The following is a 20,220-nucleotide window of genomic DNA, read 5'->3' as shown; positions in this document are numbered from 1 at the left end:
GGCAGACACAGACCTGCCACAGCGCCTCTGCACTCAGTCTTCCTTCTCAAGATCAGGCCCCTGACTGCCACCAGCTTAACACTCGGGTATTGCCTTTTCAGTGAAGTCTTGGATCATCTTTTTTTTTTTTTTTGGCCGCAGACTGCAGGATCCTAGTTCCCCAACCACGGACAGAACCCATGGCCCATGCAGTGGAAGCGTGGAGTCTTAATCACCGGACCACCAGGGAAGTCCTGTGATCATCCAGTTTAAAAACTGTAAGCCCTCACAGTTGCTCTAACCAGAACCTTTTTTTTTCCCATTGCACTTATGACAGTTTAGCATACTATATATTCTTTATGCGTTCATTATGTGCATAGTCTATCTCTCCAAGTTAGAATGAATGAACGAACACCCCACGAGGGTGAGGGTTTTTGTCTGTAGTATTCACTGCTCTGTCATCAGTGCCTGGGACAGCACCTGGATCGTGGCAGATACCCAGAAAATGTTTGTGGGTGGGTGAGTGGATGGGTGGGATAGGTAAGTAGATGGATGGGTGAGTGGGTGGATGGATTTGCAAGAAAGCACACACCCAGGGGTGTCTCTTCAACAACACAGAAACCAAGCATCTCACCACCAGGATACCCCAGCTCCACTGGCCCAACTGATGGGGTGACTGCTGGCAGCACGGGGAGCGCATTGAGTGGCCCCCATCAGATCTGCAGCGTCCGCTTCTCCAGGAAGTAGAGGGCATTTATTCATCCATCAACTACTAACTGGGCACCCTCTGTGTGCCAGGCACTGTGTAAGGCAGGCTTGGAGATCCTGAGACTCACAGTCAAGTGGGAAATAGGTACTAAACCAGGGTCTCTGGAGCAGGGGCATCTGCCAGTGTGTGGAGGTGGCTGGGGAGGGGGTTTGCCACAGCCTTACAAATGGTGAGGGTCAAAGGTTTGGAAAATCCTTCACAAACAAGGAAGAACTACTGACCACTCTGAGTGAAAACAGAGCCTCCCTCCACACTGAGAAATGGGGCAAATGACCGAACCAACTACCCCAGCCCAATCCCTAAAAACCTGCCGTGTCTTCACGAGAACATCTGCTCCTTCTGCCTGGTTGGCGTCCACTATTGTTGGTTGTAACAACACGTCAGTTTTCCTTTGGGGAGCTGAATCTCCCCCAACTTCAGTCCATGAGGTTCAGCCACAGATCAAATGTCCACATTACAGCCTAATCTCTGACAGAAGTCACATGATCCAGGCCTGGCCAATCCAAGCATCCCTGTTCCCTGACTCCAGTGAATCAGGGACAAGCGCTCAATCAACCGTAACCAGTGAGACTCAACCCCACAGCTTTGCTGTGGGAACTAATGGGAAAAGGGGAGCTCTCTCCTCATTGTGGTTACTGAGATGACAGGATCAACTGTAACTGCATGTTGACTCTGCATCTGACAAAGAAACCACCATGGAGAAAGCAAAGGTAGGAGACAGGGAAGGAATTATACCCAACATTATCTTTGGAGCACCTGGATCCAGCCATGCCTGAAACCCCAGTCATGCTTAAAACCAACACCTTCCTAGACTTTTCAGTTTTGTGACTCAAAAATCTCCCTTCTTTTTATTTTACTTGAGTGGATCTAAGTTAGGTTTCTGCCACTTGCAAGACGGTTCCTAACTAATACAGTTTATCCAAATCTTCAGTCTATTCATTTAGTCAGTCATTCTATATACACCTAACGAGTGGGTACTATTTGCTGAGTCCACTACATTTCAGGGGCTTCCCAGGTTGTGCTACTGGTAAGGAATCCTCCTGGCAATGCAGGAGACTTAAGAGATGCAGATTTGATCCCTGGGTCAGGAAGATCCCCTGGAGAAGGAAATGGCAACCCACTCCAGTATTCTTGCCTGGAAAATCCCATGGACAGTGGGGCCTGGTGGGCTACCTGCAAAGAGTCAGACACGACTAAAGCAATTTAGCACGCACTGTGTTTCAGGGATACAAGCAATAAAAGACAAGAGCCATGCATGTTCTGGTCAGTGGAGAACTGCACAGCAGGTAATCAGCATATAGAAGGGTAATTATTCTAAAGCAGGGACATACAAGGCACAGAGATGACAAGAAGCTCACAAACCTTCTAAGATAGCAAATGCTAAATACTGACGGCTGCCTGGGGATGCTATTTTAGGAAAGTGCATTAGGTGGACATGAGGACATGATAAATGCCAGGCTCTATATTCCAGAAAAACAATCCCATCAATCCTGCCACATGGCATCCCCATTCCTGCCTGACCTCCTCAGGACTCTGTCTTCCATCATACCTACCGGTGGGTAAACACATCATCATCCTTGAAGTGCAGGAATCCACCAGTGGAAAGAACATGCAAATACCTTCCAAGGGAACCAGAGGCCACATATTTTATCCTAATGTAGGCAGAGGCTTCGATGTCTCAGCCAGGGTCAAGGTCCCCGACTGACTCCCAGGCTCATCCGTTTCATGACAAACAGCTCAGCTAACTCTGTCTCTGGAAGTCCACCATCACCCCAAATCTGAATGGCAAATTGAAGGTCAAGAAAAGCCAGTCATACTTTTTAAGCAACTCCTGCTGTGCTTTCCTAAGGGAGACCAGGGCAGGAAATGATTATTTAAACAGTTGGCAGTTTGGGTGACTAGCTAGAAATGGCCAGGTTTTGTCACAGGATCTGACGTGCAGAGCAAAGGGTTATGGGGAAAGATCCTTTCTTCCTAAGCATAACACAACTCAGATGACCCCTCTGACTTCAGATCTTTGCCTATTTATAAAAAGGAAAAAAAAAGGAATTCAAACATCTTGGATTTCTGTGTGATTTGCTATCATGAGTATGAAAGTAAATAAAATAGATGTAGCAGTTTAAGTACATTTACTGTATTTAGTCAATGTTATGCTGGTATACATGCAGGCTCTTTCCGTAAACACACAGAAGAAACTGGTATGTACAAGGAAGCTGGGCGATGGGGGCCTGTGGAGGCAACAGCAGTGCCTTTCACTGCAGACACGGGCTTCTCACCTGGGGATATTTTGATCATCATAATTGGGGAGATGGGGGGAGAGGTACCACTTGGCATCTAGTGGGGAAAGGCCAGGGATGCCGCTCAACAGCCTACAGTGCACAGGACAGCTCCCCACAAAGAAACAATGAATTATCCGGCCCCAAATGTCAGCAGTGCTGGAGTTGAGAAGCTCCCCTGCAGACTCTTTGGAACAGCTTTAACTATCTTCACCACACGAATGCATTACTTTCTGTTTTTAAAATAAAATGCATCATATATACAGTAAGGACTATTTAACAGTTGTATTTAATGCATAGAGACTATTGAACAGTCGAGCCTCCAGCAGGTGGCTCAGACAGTAAAGAATCTGCTTTTGATGCAGGAGATGCAGGTTCGATCCCTGGGTTGGGAAGATCCCCTGAAGAAGGAAATGGCAACCCACTCCAGCCATGGACAGAGGATCCTGGCGGGATTGAACAGTTGGAAGAAAATAAGAACAACCCCTGTTAACTACCATGCAGTATTGTATTTTTTACTTTTAACAAAAAAAAGAGAGTCACTAAGGACCTGGGGAAGGCTGGGGAGGCTGGAGTGTGAAAAGAATGAGATAGCAGACCCTTCCAGCCTGGAATGTGGGAGAGTTTGAGCCAGAGGGGATCTTAGGGAACACAGAGTCCCAGAATAGCTAAGTGACCTTGCTGCTTGGGCCAACTCCAGTCCACTGGCAGTGTTCATTCGCCTGGAGGACTGCTTGAGCATAATTCAGTGGGAGGGAGCACCATGACTGTCCAGGGGTGTCGGCTGAGGCAAGGGGCCTGCAGAGGGCAAGGCTGCATGCACAGCCCTGGGGCCCAATCCCTTTATCAAAGCCAAGTCAAGCCAAACGCTCATGGTCAGTCATGTCCCACTCTTTGCGACCCCATGGACTGTAGCCTGCCAGGCTCCTCTGTCCATGGGGATTCCTAGGCAAGAACACTGGAGTGGGTTGCCATTTCCTCCTCTAAGAGATCTTCCTAGGCTAAGGATCCAACATGTGTCTCCTGCATTGCAGGCAGATTCTTTACTACTGAGCCACCAGAAAAGCTCCAACCCCTTCATCTCTCCTGCTCAAAGATCCAGAGGCAGGGAGGTAAAATGACCGGCTGAAGGTACTCCGTGAGCTGGCAGGAGAATTCAGCAGGGGTCCTGACTCTCAGAGAAACATTCCACTCCTCTAAGCCAAGACTCAGCTGGTTATGTCTCAGCCCACGAACTCAGGAAGGATTTTACATTTTCAAATGATCTAAAAAAACCCCAATTTTTAAATGATCCAAAAAAACATTTCATGACACGTAGTAAAGTATACAAAATTCAAATTTCAGTGTCTATACAGTAATTTTTATAGGATCACAGCCATACCCATTCATTCTGTCTCATCCATACCTATTTTTTTTTTTTTAATTTTTGGCCATACCCCACAGCATGTGGGATCTCGGTTCTCTGACCAGGGATTGAACCTGTGCCCCTCTTTGGAAGGAGAAGTCTTCACCTCTGGACCACCGGTCAAGTCCCATCCATAGCCACTCTTGCACAACACCAGCAGAGATGAGCAGTTGCCACAGAGATCACACGGCCAAGGACGCCTAAATTATGCACTGGGTGATCCTATACAGAAAACTGTGCTTACTCCACCTTTTTGCCCATGTTTTTCAAACTTTAATGTGTATACAAATCCCCTGGCAGGGAAATTGCTAAAATTTAGATCTGTCTTAGCTTAGTCTGGGGTGAGGCCTCAGAGTCTATATTTCTAATAAGCAACCTGGCGATGCCAATGCTACTGGTCTATGGGCCCCACTGCTGAGGACAAAGTGTGGACCCCAGGCCCGCAGCAGCAGCAGCCCCTGGGAACATGTTAGAAATGTGAATACTCAGGGCCTTCCTAGACAGACTGGATCTGAAACTGAGTGGGGCCCAGCGAGCATGGCTTTAACAAGGCCTGCAGGTGAGTGTGAGGCCTGCACAAGCTGGAGCATCACTGAATCCGCCACGTTGCCTTGTGTGTGTGTTAAGAATCTAGGAGACATCAAGCTGAGCCTAACAAAATCCAGTATCCAAATGAATATACTTTGACAAACATCGAAAAAAGCAGGAGCTTCCTTAAACATTCCACCTGCAACTCTACTGTGATGAAGCAGATGGTAGCCTATTAGAAAATTCTTTCTTATTTATGAAAATTGTGGTTTTGGTCATAGGAAGTTCCCATAGGAATACATATTTGCCAACGTAAGTAAGAAGTAACACTCACTACTAGCATAACATTTTTAAAAAAGAATAACATAGTTAATAATACAAAGACAGAAAGAAAAAAGAAGCGTGGTGGGGGGACATGATCTGAAGTCATCCTTAACCATGTTTAACTGCCCACTGTGCTTAAAGGGCTTCCACAGTCCCTCTCTATATGGTTCCTGGTTTGCGGCCAGGTTGGGAAAATAGTAACTTACACTCATCTTTAAACCTTTCAAGGATGGCCAGCTAGGAACAGACCCATTACAGTAACCCAAGACGTGTGTATCAGAACATTCAGTACAGCAAGTGTATCAGAACATTAAGTAACAGCAAAGAACAAGGAGCAGCCTAAAAGGCCAGCCATGGGAGATGGGTTAAGTCCACAATGGCACACCCACGCTCCGGACAAGTATGCATCGTTCAAACAGATGAAGCAAATCTGAATGCATGAACTGAGCAGTTACATACTAAATCTAAAGGTCCAGAACACCGTGTAAGTATGACTCCTTTTGAATATATAATAAATATTTTAAAAATATCTATACACATCAACATTTTTTTCCTAAAAAGATATACAAAACTGTCATTTTGGAGGAAAGGGATAGATGGAAGGATAATATACTTTTATTACTTTTTATTGCATAACTTTGCATATGATTTGAATTATTTTTTCAATGAATGAGAAGTATTCGTTGACCACCTGTTAGGCACTGGTTCTGGCACTAGGGTACAGAAGTGAACAGAAAAAAATCTTTGCCCTCCTGGAGCTGACATTCTAGTGGAGAAAGACAATTCATGAAACAGTGAGCGACTTTTAGAGTGTGTCTGGCATGGCCACTTAGAGTGTGGTCCACAAGTCACTGCCAACCCTCCGTGTGTGACCAGATGCCCACAGCCCACAGACAGATAAGGAGCTGACACCATCAAGTGGCTCAACTAAGGCACCAAGCATGCAGCTTAGTCCTGCTGACTTTTTTTGTTTCTTAGCCAGACTTTCTCGATGAAGGACGCAGAGAGAAGAGGTTTACATTCCAGCACAAGCTTCTCCGCTCATGGTGAACCTGTAACAGTTCCTGAACTGGCTGCTCGGGGCAGCCCTGGGCTGGAAGCTATTAAGTGCTGTGAATAAAACAAAGGGCAGGGGTGGTACTTTTAAAAAAGAGTGGTTGGAGAAGACTGTGCTGAAATAGCGACTTCCGAAAAATACTTAGGCAACGACGACACAACAAAACGTCTGACCGTGTGGGCCAGGAGAAATCCGGCTTCACTCACCAGGAAAGGGGTGCAGACCCAGGTGAAGGTCCCCACGGCGGCCAGGTAGGCAGATTTCTTCAGCACCTTCAGCTCTTCCTGCCGGATGGCCAGCACCTTGTCTTTGAATGCCAGCTCCCAGGCATAAAGCTTCAGCACTTTGATCCCGTTGAGAATTTCGTTCATCAGCTTAATCCGATTGTCCTTGCTCTTCATGTGGGCCACCTTGGAAGAGGAAAGCGGTCAACACCTCACCGGGGCGGGGGCTGGTTGCTCACTTCTGGCCCCGGCACCAGACTAACAACCCCATCTGTTAAGAATGGGCCTTCCTGAGGGTGGGAAAATGGGCCTGCAATCCCTGGGAACCCTGACAGCCCTCCAAAGGATTCGTTTTTTCAAGGCAAAAAAACTGCTTTGAATTACGTTAGATTTGACATTATTAGCAAAACCTCTTAAAATTAGGAGAGAGGCAAGAAAAACTTTACAGCCATCCAGGGAGGAAGGGGCACATGCCTTACTCTGCTGATCCAAATATGAGAGATGATACTTTTTCCCCCCTCCATTTTCTTATCTTCTTTACTGCTTATCAGCCAGTACATGCTGTTACAATACTGAAGTGTTTCTGTACCAGCCAGCACTGGTTCTGACCATTGGGTACCCGTGCTATGGAGCTGTTAAATATTTTTTATATCACCTAGCCTTTTCCTTAAGCTAGACACTTTTCTAAGCTTTTCACGGGCATTTAGTCCTGCTCACAAGAACCCTATCATTAAGTGCTATGTCACTCCTGGGTCATGGAACAGGACAGTTTAAGCAACATGAGGTCAAGGCCAGAGACTGAAACTGCTTCAGAGGTGGACCATTCAAGGGAAGAAGATGAGAGGCCATAATCATCCCTCTACCCCCCCAAACTTCATCCCACCAGGCCCATGTTCTGGAACCTATCTCTCCTATAGCATCATCAGTGCAGCCAAGCTCTCTCATTTGAAATTCCACAGGCACATCATAAATAGCCATCAATGGGGGAGCAAAAAAAAAAAAAAAAAAAAGAACTCTGGCCCATCTCTGTTATGGACCATTAGACATGAGCTCAAGAGAATGAAGTCAGACCACATGGCATGCCACAGAAAGATCCCCAGGCATGGTATCAAACGACAAAATCATGCTGCCAAAAGAGCCTGTGTGTGTTAAAATATATATGGTGATAGCACCATAATGCACACACTACTCACACCAAGCCTAACTCTACAGTGAGTCTGATCTCTACGTAACCACACAGAAAGTTCTAGAAGGATTTGCTTCAGTGTGTTCACTGTGGTTGAGAGGACAGGGAAGGGGACAGGCCCTACACTTTTGTATTATTTGAACTTTTTAAATATAATGAGAAGACATTCACTCTGTTACTTGACTATTTAAAAAGTTAAAAAATACTAAGTAGCTGTGACCAGCGTTAAGGTGATGGGGGAAAAAAAGCAAGGGGTGGTTTTTGCTCAGCCCTGGACAATGCACACCCATAAGGGAATAGAACCCACGGGAAATGAGGACTCTTCCAGAGGTCCACAGATGCGGCTTCAGACACTGGCCCACGAGGTCTAAATATTTCAGGAGCTCTCAACCTTGGCAGCCCAATGGTAAGCTTTAAAAACCCCTGATGCCCAGGCCCCACCCATATCAGGTGGCTCAGAATTCCCGGAATGGGGCATAGGGACCAGCATTTATGAAAGCGCCCCAGAGGATTCCCACAGGCAGGCAAGGCTGAGGCCCCCACGGCCTGTGCAGAAGGAAGTCAGCCGACACTCAGTGGAAAGGCCTCAGGCAGGGGCCTGGCTCGGAGCCCAGGGAGACACCCCCTTACCTGGTACGTCTTGGTCTTCATGGCCATCACAGCATTGAGGGGAACCATGAGGACCATCACCGCCACCCCCGCCAGGACGGAGGGGCCCAGGTTCTACGGGAGGAATGAGAACAAAGCCTCAGCACAGGGCCTCCTGGGCTGAGCCACCCCATGCAGTTCTTTCACTTTTCAGATTTATCCCAGAGCATCCCTCGGGGCCCCACAAACCCTGTGCGAATATTAAGGCCACGATCCTTTATCTGAAACCCTTAAGACCAGGTTGGGGTTTTTACTGTTGTTGCTGTTATTTAATTTTCACTGAAGGATAATTGCTTTACAGTATTCTATTGGTTTCTACCAACAGGGTGGGTTTTGCAAACGAGAACTGAAGGATTTCAGAAAGGTAATGAGACGTGAAACAGAAAACAGTGAATACGCCCACCTGACTGTCTATCTTGCTCAAAGGCCCCTGGCTAGGGGCCGGGTGCTTGGGTTTGGGGAGGGCTCCCAAAATTGTCAGAACTGATTTAAGACTGACTCACTATGCCTAAACTGTACAAACAATACAGCTTCTGCTGATTAAGCCTTTTCCCCTTGGGAGTCTGCAAGTTTGGTCTGTGCCAGGTAGAAGCTGCCAGTGTGATCAGCCCCCCAAAAAAACCCTGGACTAGGGGGTCTCTCACAAGCTTCCCTGGCTGGTAACATTTCACACATGTTGTCACAAGCATCCAAACTGGGGAATTAAGTACCTCTTGTTGACTCCAGGGTGAGAGGACGCCTGGAAGCTTGTCCCTGATCCCCCTTCAACCTTTGTTAATCTTGCTGTAACCCTAGCGAATCATGAACCTGCTGGAGTCCTAGGACCCCCTGACATAGGTGGATATGCCTGTATATCGTACCCCACCAGGCCATGGAACAGCATTCCATAAGCAAATGCAATTCTTTTCTTCAGTAGCAAATGGGAAAATTCCCACTGAGAGGGATAATCAAGATGACAAATCACACATCTGTTCAGGTCAGGTCTGGCCACCAAATGAGTTAAGAAACACTTTCAGTTTTTAGAGCTTTTTGATACAAGGACTTGTAGATGAGAAGCTATAGACTGTTCTGTGGTCCCATTTGCAGATTAAGGAAACTGCACCTCAGAAAGGTTAAGAGATCATGACTGAGGCAAGATACTGATCGACATTTTTCAACTTGCAAGTTACACACATCAGAAGAGACAGCCTGAGGAGTCTGCCCAGTGTATACGCTCTCAGCTGAGACGGACGGTCAGAACCAGAGGGTAAGCATGTTAGTCCCTTCCAAGGAGTCACCCTTGGGTGCTCCAGTCCCAGTTACCAAAAAGCTGCTCTACTGCTCCAAACTACTGCTCTACCGTCACTTTGCCAACAAAAATCTGTCTCGTTAAAGCTACGGTTTTTCTAGAAGTCATGTATGGATGTAAGAGTAGGACCATAAAGAAGGCTGAGTGCCAAAGAATTGATGATTTCAAACTATGTTGCTGGAGAAGACTCTTCAGAGTCACCTGGACAGTAAGGAGATTAAACCAGACAATTCTAAAGGAAATCAACCCTGAATATTCAGTGGAAGGACTGATGCTGAAGCTTAAGTTCCAATACTTTGTTCACCTGATGCAGAGAGGCAATGCATTGGAAAGACCCTGATGCTGGGAAAGACTGAAGGCAGGAGGAGAAGGGGACGACAGAGGACGAGATGGTTGGGTGGCATCACTGACTCAATGCACATGAGTCTGAGCAAGCTCTGGAAGACGCTGAAGGACAGGGGAGCCAGGTGTGCTGCAGTCCATAGGGTCACAGAGTTGAACACAACTGAGCGACTGAACAACAACAACTGCTCCAAATGTTTTCTGTGATGCAGCTCTGCTCAGTGACGATTAATCCACCTCTAAGAATGAAGGTGATTTCTACCAACAATCTGAAGCATTCAGAATCAACTCTGAAAGCAAATCATAGTTAAAAGACACCAGGCACATCTCTGTACCACGTATGGCTCAGGGAACACTACCTGCAGCAATTCGTTCAATTGTCCTGACATCAATCACTGCAATGACGTTTCCTGACTGTCAACAGTTTACAGATGAGGACATCAAGACGTAGTGACATTAAGCCATAAGAGCGGCAAGAGGCAGGATCTGAACCAGGGCAGCCCGATTTCAGAGCCATCTTGTTGCCTGTTATCCTATGTTCTTGACTGTCAGAGAAACCCTGCTGCTGCTGCTACTGCTGCTAAGTCGCTTCCAATGTGTCCGACTCTGTGCGACCCCATAGACGGCAGCCCACCAGGCTCCCCCATCCCAGGGATTCTCCAGGCAAGAACACTGGAGTGGGTTGCCATTTCCTTCTCCAAAGCATGAAAGTGAAAAGTGAAAGTGAAATCGCTCAGTCGTGTCCAACTCTTAGCAACCCCATGGACTGCAGCCTACCAGGCTCCTCCGTCCATGGGATTTTCCAGGCAAGAGTACTGGAGCGAGGTGCCATTGCCTTCTCCCTGGTTTTGGTCTAAAGCAGCAGTTCCCAACCAGTGAGGTATATTCCCCCAAGGGACATCTGAAAACGTCTGGAGACCTTTTCGCAAGTGGCGGTGGGAGTGTGGGGGTGAAGAGATGGTATGTGATTGGTATCTCCTGGGGAAAGGGTAGGGAGGCAGCTAAACATACTATACTACAACACACAGATCAGCCCCCAGCAATGAAGAATTATCCTGCCCCACGTATCAATAACACTTTCAGCAACTCTCATTTAAAATAAAGCCATTTTCTTAGTGGTTCACAAATCAACCCTGAAGGCAATTCTAAAAGGACTGTTCCACGACAGCACTTTCTGGGGACGTAGATGCCCCAAGACACCTGCCAGATGAAGAAGTCCTTACCTAATTAAAAGGCGGAAAAAATCAGTGGAAGTGGTATTTATCACAGCCTTAAAGTCTGGGATAGTCTGGAAGTCCTTGTCATCAGTAGGGAGGAAAGGGAATTCCTGGTGGAAGGAAAGGCATGTGCAAAGGCCCAGAGGTAGAAAGAGTAAGGCCTGGATTAGGCTAAGAGCATCTTTGCTCATCATCTTCATACTTTGGGAGGTGCCCTTCCCCATGTGGAAGGGCTGTCAATCACACCCTGCTCACACTGAGAGAGAACATGTGACCCAGGCTGGCCAATCAGAGAATGCTGCCTATTTCAGCCTGATATTTTTTCAAGGATGCGACTAGGACTGTGCTGGGCCACAGTGCTCCCTGGGAGTCTGACTGAGACAAACGGGAAAGGAGTATCTTCTCTTTTGTCTGGCACCAACACCTGTGAAGATGATATAAACCCAAAGCTATGGAAGCCGTGTGAAGAAATCCCACTGAGAATGAAATCAACTCAGAGAAACACCAAGCTAAGAAAGGATGAGGGCAGGAGATCGTGTCCTTACAGCACTGCCAGATCTCCCAGATCCATCCATACCTGAAGCCAGTCCCCTAGACTCTTCAGTTACCCCCACCCATAAAATTCCCTTTACTTGCTTATGTTGCTCTAAAATGCACTTCTACCCCCTGCAACCGAAAGACCAACATAACTTAGGACTCATGAATAAATGAGTTTGCTGAGTGTTTGGGAAGACACAGAGGGAGAAATACAATGGATATGTCATAGGGTGGTTAACTACACACACCGTCAAGAAGAGACACGTGCAAATAAATACCATGCCACCCGAGAGAACATAGCCCAACAACTGAAGAAAGGAACAAAATATCCAGGAGCTGGCTGACAAGCCAGAAAATAAAATGTGAACGATGTCAAGAAACGCCAGCAAGCATGTTACGTGGCAGCCTGGATGGGAGGGAGGTTTGGGGGGAGAATGGGTGCATGTGTATGTGTGGCTCAGTCCCTTCGCTGTCTACCTGAAACTATCACATTGCTCATCGGCTATACCCCAGTACAAAACAAAAGTTTGTGTTTTTTTTTTTTTTTTAAAGAAATGACAGTGAGCTACAGAGGTTCTTATCCCTGGCACCCACTCCCTCGCCCCCCCACTGCCCACACATGGAGGTCCCTCCCCATGTGCCACGGGAATGACGTCAAACACACACCAGCCACAGGAGGTAGAGGGCAAGGATGACTTGCAGAGGGGCTGACCAGATCATGTTAATGTATGTGGCCAGGTCCATGAACCTCTGGGCGTCCACGGACATGAGGTTGACGATCTCCCCGACCGTGGAGGACTTTCTGGCTGCATTGGTGATCACCAGGGCCTGCGGGACAAAGGAGAGGGAAAGAGGGTGGGTGTGGTGGGAGACAGCCAGGGCCCCCGTCCAGGCCCACGTGGAGGAAGGAGACAGCGCACCAGCGGAGAGGTCGCCGCCTTCTCCTCCCCGGGAGGCTTATCTGCCTTCCCAGCCCGTGTGTCTCGTCACAAAGGCCCGTCTCTTATCGACAACACCTACTGCCTCCCCGATCCTGAGTTCTTCCGTACAGAAGGGACCTCAGAGATTGCCTAAACCCAGGCTTCATGCACTTGAGTGTGTACGTGTACACACAAACACCCCAGCGAGTCTGTTATGAGGCAATTTCTGATTCCGTAAGACTGGAGGGGGACTATCCATTGCTAAAAGCCCCCAGGAGATGCTGACAATGCTGGTCCCCACTTCACCCTGAAGGACCAAGGTCTCAGCCAGGGTTTCTCCTTTGTGACACTACTGACACCTGAGGTCAGATGATTCTCTGGGGGGCTGTCCTGTGCACTGCAGGACGTTCAGCAACATCCCCAGTCTCCACCCCCTAGATACACGCCCCACTCCACCACCGCCCCCACCCCCAGTTATGACAACCAGACATTGCCAACATCTCCCGGAGGGATAAACTTGCCCTGGCTCTCGATGGTTTCATGCTGTCACCTAGGGAGTTTTAGAAATACTGATGCCTGGCCCCCGACCCCCCAACAGAGATTCTGACTTGATTTGGGTGCAGCCTGGTCCTTGGAAGTTTCTGAAGCTCTCTGGTTGAGTCTAACATGCAGACACGGCTAAGAGCCAATGATCAAATCCATCTTTCTCTACCAGTTGCCGAAGAGTCTCTTCCTAACCTGTGGGGCCCAGAGGCTAAGAAATGAAGGGACCGAGGAGGTAATTCAGTTCCCTTAAGGCTGTCTGTGCTGAGGGTCTCTCATCCAGGGAAGGTATCATCTTCTCAGTTCAAATGGAGAGTCAGAACACGCTCACACGTAGTACATTAACAGCAGGGCAAGGATCTGGATCGTCCCAAGTCAAGAAATGCAATTACCCACAGTGGACCCGGGCAGGGGGGCTCCTGGGCACCACCCCCACCCCCAGACAAGCCTCTAGGAGCAGCTCTGCTAAGCTGTCAAGCTTGATGGTCACCCCCTGCCAACCCACAGCCATTCAGACCACCTTCATGCCACTGCTCTGCAAGCTGGGCCTGAGAGGTGACCTGGCCAAGCCCCCCAAGGGTCCCGCGGGGGCCGCGCCCCACCTTCCGGTACACGGCCCCGATGACGGCAGTCTTGATGCGCATGCCGCTGACGAAGCAGATGTGGAAGTACTGGTGCAGCACCAGGGTCTGCAGGCAGGCGCTGATGAATAGCAGCGCCGTGTAGAAGTAACCCTGCCATTCTGGGGCCTTCTTGTCGTTCACGAAGTTGATGAGCAACCTGTGCGGCAGCGAGGACAGAACCCGGCGTGAGAGACCGTGACAACACGTGCCCTCACAGGTCAAGCCCTCTGGTGTTGGCAAATGACGCTCTCCCGAGCCAGCTGGGTGAGTCGGGCACTCGCGCTTCAGTTTCAAGGATGGGAAGCCCAACCCACACGGGGCTGCCCGTGCAGGGGTGAAGCCCCGGGCTCCTCACACTGACCGCTCTGCCTCATCAGGCAAAAGTGACCCAGCAGGGAGCACAGGGCGGAGGGAAGGAGGGAAAGAGAACAAATGAGTGGCCCTAGAGAGACAGAAGCAGAGATGGAGCGAGGGAGGGAGAGAGGGAAACCTCCTTTCCAGTTTCAGCTGCAGCTTTCACACAATTGACACTCCCTTGAAGGAAAGTTAACAGAGCTCAAAATAGCCTGGAGTGAAAACTCTCCTAGGGTCCTCCCCACCATTCTATGCAAAACAAAGAACTCTCACCCGAAGAAAACAATGGACAGTAAGGTTGATTACGCCCAGCTCCCGGCTGGTCCCAGCCTCACTAATCTGAACAACCTTGGAGAAGAACAGGCCTCTTAAGACAGTAGCTTTCCACATATATGCCTATATATACTTACTCTTTTCTTGGGTTAGTGCAGCGGCTCACTAACGTGACTGCTGCCCCTTCTCACCTCATTAAAGGTGAGCTGTTCTTGCAAAGTACCTGTCTCGTTCTTTTCCGGAACCTTGCCTTCTCTAACTCCCTTACCCTATATCCCTGCTGTTGACTTCCCAAGATAAGCCTCCGTCTTCTCCCTTCTGGCTTCAGGGGAGCCTGAAGGTTTCTGTTTCTTACAACCATCGTGGTTTAACAAGGCTTTAAGACGGCTTATTAAAGCAAAGATCAGGCAAAGCCAGTGAGGATGGGGAAACTTGGCTCTGAGCCCAGAGAACCCTGAGCGTGTGACCCCAGGGGAGGGTGAGGGGTGTCTCAAGTGGAAGGTCAAGGATGCAAAGGACTGCCCGGATGGGGTGGGGTGGGGGGCTTACTTTAAGATCTCTGGGCCGGCAAACATCATCAGGTCATGCACAGCTTTGAACAAGAAGCTCATGAGAAAGTAGGGCCCGAAGGTCTTGTATAACACTTTGAACAGGGACGGGTCCCGCTCCTTCTGGGGACACTTGACAATCAGAGCCTCGGCCTCCTCGTTCACATCCACCTTGGAGCTCCCTTTGGGCTTGGCGGGGTCCTTGGAGGAGTACACGATCTTCACCGGCTGCCTGGAACACAAGGAGTGAGGAGCGGCTGTGGGGTCTGCCAGGGCCTCAGCCCACCAGCCGGGAGAGGACCGGAGAAGCCCACCCCCACGGAGGCCTGGCCCCAGAAAACCAGTCACTGCGGAGAAGCAGCTGAGCGTGGCGGTTACGACCACAGACTCAGGACCCCAGCCAGCTGTGTGACTTCAGGCAAGTGTCTTAACCTCTCTAGCTCTTAGTTTCTTCATCTGTACAATGAGGGGAAAAGTAGGACTTGCCTCCCAGAGCTTTTGTGAAAACTAAATGACTTACTGTAGGTAAAGGGCTCAGAAAAGCGCCAGTCTCAAAGTGACCTACAGAATCAACGCAATCTCTATCAGAATCCGAGCGCTCTGTACAAATGCACAAGCTAACCCTAAAATTCATATGGAAGCTCCAGGGATTGAAAAGAGCCAAAAGAATCTTAAATAAGAAAAGCAGAGTTGGAGGATTTACATTTTCCAATTTCCAAACTTACTACCGGACAACCATAATCAAGACGGGCATGTTGCTGCTGTTTAGTCTCTAAGTTATGTCCGATTCTGTTGTGACCCCAAGGACTGTAGCCCACCAGGCTCCTCTAGCCATGAGATTTCCCAGGCAAGAATACTGGAATGGGTTGCCATTCCCTTTTCCAGGGGATCTTCCCAAGCCAGGGATCGAACCCACGTCTCCTGCATTGCAAGTGGATTCTTTACTGTCTGAACCTCCAGGGAAACCCCCAAGACAGGCATGAGGAGGGGCATATACAGAGATCAATGCAACCCAATTCAAAATCCAGAAATAAACTCGACTGATTTTTGACAAAGTTGTGAAGACCATTCAATGGGAAAGGAATCGTTTTTTCAACAAATGGTATTGAAAAACTAGATAGCTACAGGCAAAAGAATGAAGCTGGACCCTTACTTCACACCGTATACAAAAATTAATTCAAAGTGGATGAAGGACTTAACATAGAACTAAAACTGTAAAACTCTTAGAAGGCAACAAGGGGCAAAATCTTTATGACCTTGGATTTAGCAATGGATACTTAACTACGACACCAAAAGGACAAGCAACAAGAGAAAAAATAAATTGAACTTTATCAAAACCAAAAACTTCTGTGCTTCAAAAGGTGTTACCAAGAAAGTGAAAAGACAACCCATGGAATAGGAGGAAATATTTGCCAATCAAAAATCTGATAAGGGACTTGAATGGATAAATAGAGCAAATAAAGAACTCTAACAACCCAGTAAGAAAAAAGACAACCCAATTTTAAAAGGTGCAAAGAAGACATGTGAATGGCATAAGCACATGAAATATTGCTTAACTTCCTTACGTCATCAGGGAAAGGCAAACCGACACCAGGATGAAACACTGCTTCACACCCACTAGGATTGCTTTCATCAAAAAGTCAGATAACAAGGTTTCAGGGATGTTGAGAAATCGGAACTCTCATACACGCCCCTGTGAAGTCCCCTCCCACTCGGAATAGGATATTGGAGAAATGACTTCACAACTTTGTCAAAAAATGGAGAAAGAGTTGTCACCTGCAAGATTAGGTTGCAGAAAACATCATGGCTTCTGTCCTGCCCTCTCGTGAATCACTCACTCTGGGCAAAGCCAACCACGAGGTCATGAGGACACTCAACCAGCCTTCTGGAGAAGACCCCATGGTGAGACTCTGCCAACAGCCAGCACAGTGACGCCCACCATGTGCAACGTGGAAGAAGATCTGTGCCCCCAGCCAAGCCTTCAGATGACTGCAGCCATGACAGACCCTGAACCAGAACCACCGAGCCAGACCCATCCCGGATCCCTGACCCAGAGACACAGTATGAGACAGTAAATGTTCATTCTTCCTTAAGCCTGCTACATTTTGGGGTCACCTGTTATGTAGCAATAGGTTGTTTCCCTCTCCCACAAAATGCAATCAAAGCGACACCCTCAAATGGCCAAATGTGAGCTCCAGCCTTGAAATATGCACATAAGCTTCCTCTGCACACAGTCGTAAGGTTCACAATTTATAGAATTGGTCCATAGCAGGAGCTCACTGAACAGCACTTAATCACAGGGGACTGTTGCCTCTTCCATCCAAGCCACACCTAACAACCTAGATCAGCTGAAACGCCCTCCTGGAGACCACAGCCTCCTGATCTGCCTTGGTTCCCTCCCCTATCCCTACTCCAAACCATGGGCACTGGTCTGTACGTGCATGCATGCTAAGAAACTCAGTCGTGTCTGACTCTTTGTGACCCTCTGGACCGCAGCCCGCCAGGATCCACTGTCCATGGGGATTCTCCAGGCAAGAACACTGGAGTGGGTTGCCAACCCCTCCTCCAGTGGATCTTCCTGACCCAGGGATTGAACCTGCGTCTCTTACATCTTCTGCATTAGAAGGCAAGTTCTTTACCACTGGCACCAGCTGGGAAGTGGTAAGAGATCCAGGCACTAGTCTGGGCTCTGTCAAATCCGGATCCTTCCTTTCGATGCTCCCACCTCAGGAAAGAACCAGAAACATGGGACTCCTCCCTGATCCCCTTTCCTCCAAGCTCCCAAGTCCAATCAGGTGTGTGTCGTATATGTCCCACTCCTGGGATGTGTGTGCAGTCATCCATCCATGCTATCCATCACCACGGCCTCTGACCCACACAAGTGACCATGACCGGGGCCCCCTCCCTGCTCCCCCATTTCCTTCCACTCTTGTTCCCTGACAACCAAGGCCCTGCATGGCAGCCAATGGGATCCTCCTAAAGCGCTTCATTCCCCAACCTCGGCTCCACTCCTGGCCTCCCGCTGCGTCCAGACTCAAACGTAAATTCTGGGTGAAGCTGTAGGATTGCCTGTGGCTGCTGCGACCCGTGAATACAAATGAGTGGATTGAAACAACACGAACCTCACATCTCATAGCTGTAGAGGTCAGAAGTCTAAGCTGGCCTGCAGGCTCCAGGGGAGAAGCTGTTCTCACCTTTCCCAGCATCTAGAAGATGCCTACACACCTGGGCACGGAGTTCCTGCCTCCTCGTCCAGCCAGTAGCTCAACACTTTGCCTCTCTGACTTCCTGTCTCTTCCTTATAAGGACCTTCATGATGATTACATCAGGCCCACCCAAAAAAACCAGCATAGTCGCCTTTCTCAGAATCCTGAACTTAATCACATTTGCAAAGGGACTCTGCCAGTTCCCCAGGTGGCACAGCGGTAAGGAACCTGCCTGCCAATGCAGGAGACACCAGAGACGCAGGTTTGATCCCTGGCTTGGGAAGATCCCCTGGAGAAGGGAATGACAACCTGCTCCAGTATTCTTGCCTGAGAAATCCCATGGACAGAGGAGTCCTGTGGGCTACAGGAGTCACATGGAGTCACAAAGAGTTCAACATGACTGGGCACACCCTGAGCTGAGCTTTGCCATGTAACGTATACACAGGTTCTGGAGATCAGGATGTGGATTTTTTTTTTTTTTTGGTGGGGGGACATTCTACCAACCACAGAGGATTATCACTACTCTTGTGTTGTCAGTGAAAGCTCTTTCCCTGCTCACTTCACTGACTTGCCCTGAAGCTGGGATCCTGGCGGGGATTTTTAGTGTGATTTCATTCTGCACACACATGCCCTCTTGGAAAGGAGGACAACAGGCAGGGCAGGGGGACAGGAAGTGGCTTCGTCCCCCACGCCCCCCATTCATTCTCTGCACCACGTCCTAAGCTGGGCCCTGCCGCTGACACAGGGCTGTTTTTGGCGGGCCAGTACACGGGCAGCCAAAGGGCCTGGGGGAAGGTCTCAGATGGGCAGAGAGGAGGAAGGCTCAGGCCTGGGTGGAAGAACAGTGGGCGGGACCAGCTACAGCGAGTCAGGAGAGAAAAAAAAATCCAGTGAACAAGAGGCTTTCAAGGGAAGCAGGCGCTCTCGGAGGGAGGAAGAAAGCTGGGCATCTGGATGGTCTGGCCGGGAATGGAAGGAAAGTTGGAGAGGGAAGGTCTGAGTCAGGAGAAAACTGCCCAGGACAGGGGAACAGGAAGGGTGGGGAAGCTGGAAGCTGGAACTTGCCCATCGATCTCTCCTCCACAAAGGCCCTGCTTGGGGCTGAGCCATGGGGAAAGCCCCGCCATCAAGCAGCCCTGTGAGAGAAACTGATCACTCTGTGTGTGGAGGGGAGTATATCATGGAGGCTTCCTGGAGGAGGTGACATCAAAGCTGAGACCTGCAGGATGAGGGAGCGAGTCCACTCGGGGAGAGAAAGGGCACTCTAGGCAGGAGGAACCGGATCAGCATGGCCTGGAACTGAGGGATTTTGAAAAGAGGTGAGGCAGCCATTCCAAGAACTTCAAGGAACCAGAGCAGACTGGGCAGGGAGTGAACCAACCAGAGGCCCACGAGGAGCTCCCATGTGCTCCCACAAGCACAAGGCTGTGCTTGTCATTTGTTATAAAAAAATAAATAAGATCTCTAACGTTGTGGCCAAAGGCAAAAATCTCAAACTGAAAAAGGTCATAGCTCAGTCAATTTTATGGATGTACTCTGAGCATGGTCTTTGATCCGTAATATCCAGTGTAATACAGAGGGGCAGAGAAAGAACTTAACACCCTTAATGCACATTTTCATCCTCCTCAGAGCTGTAGGGATGATGGTTTTGGAAACCACAGATGGGCGTGGCAACCACCTCCCCACCCCAACTAAAGTACAGCTGGTAGGATTTTAACTGTGTCCCATACAAATACAAACAACTCAAGATCATTCTCCCCCTTTCTGTTGTTGTTGCTGTTGGAGAGTACTTTTTGTTTCTCAAGAACAGGCTGTCAAGGGGGTTTCTCAGCCTCTGATGTGACAGTGCCTGGGCCAGAGACCAGGCTCCCTCTGACAGGCAGCAGGAGTCCCCAGCCCTGCTACTGGTCGGCGGCCTGTTAGGAATGGGCTGCACAGCAGGAGGTGAGGGGCCGATGAGCAAGTGGAGGTTC

At 48.9% G+C, this 20,220-nt stretch overlaps 1 protein-coding gene across 4 annotated transcripts in view; it reads right to left on the bottom strand.

The window, feature by feature from the left end:
* ABCC1 (ATP binding cassette subfamily C member 1 (ABCC1 blood group)) overlaps positions 1–20,220 on the bottom strand; it is a 152,424-nt gene that overhangs the window by 55,915 nt on the left and 76,289 nt on the right. For all 4 annotated transcript variants that reach the window (XM_061401216.1, XM_061401214.1, XM_061401213.1 and 1 more), the window contains exons 8-12: positions 15,043–15,273; positions 13,846–14,023; positions 12,447–12,608; positions 8,379–8,471; positions 6,545–6,748 (exon numbers count right to left, since the gene is read on the bottom strand). In XM_061401216.1, the coding sequence (XP_061257200.1) occupies positions 6,545–6,748; positions 8,379–8,471; positions 12,447–12,608; positions 13,846–14,023; positions 15,043–15,273 (868 nt within the window). The remainder of the gene's footprint in view (positions 1–6,544; positions 6,749–8,378; positions 8,472–12,446; positions 12,609–13,845; positions 14,024–15,042; positions 15,274–20,220) is intronic.

This window comes from Bos javanicus, chromosome 25, assembly GCF_032452875.1.
Source record: "Bos javanicus breed banteng chromosome 25, ARS-OSU_banteng_1.0, whole genome shotgun sequence".
In the NCBI taxonomy this organism is placed as follows: Eukaryota; Metazoa; Chordata; class Mammalia; order Artiodactyla; family Bovidae; genus Bos; species Bos javanicus.
Note: the sequence above shows the minus strand (reverse complement) of the source record. Positions and strands in the feature narration are given on the sequence as shown.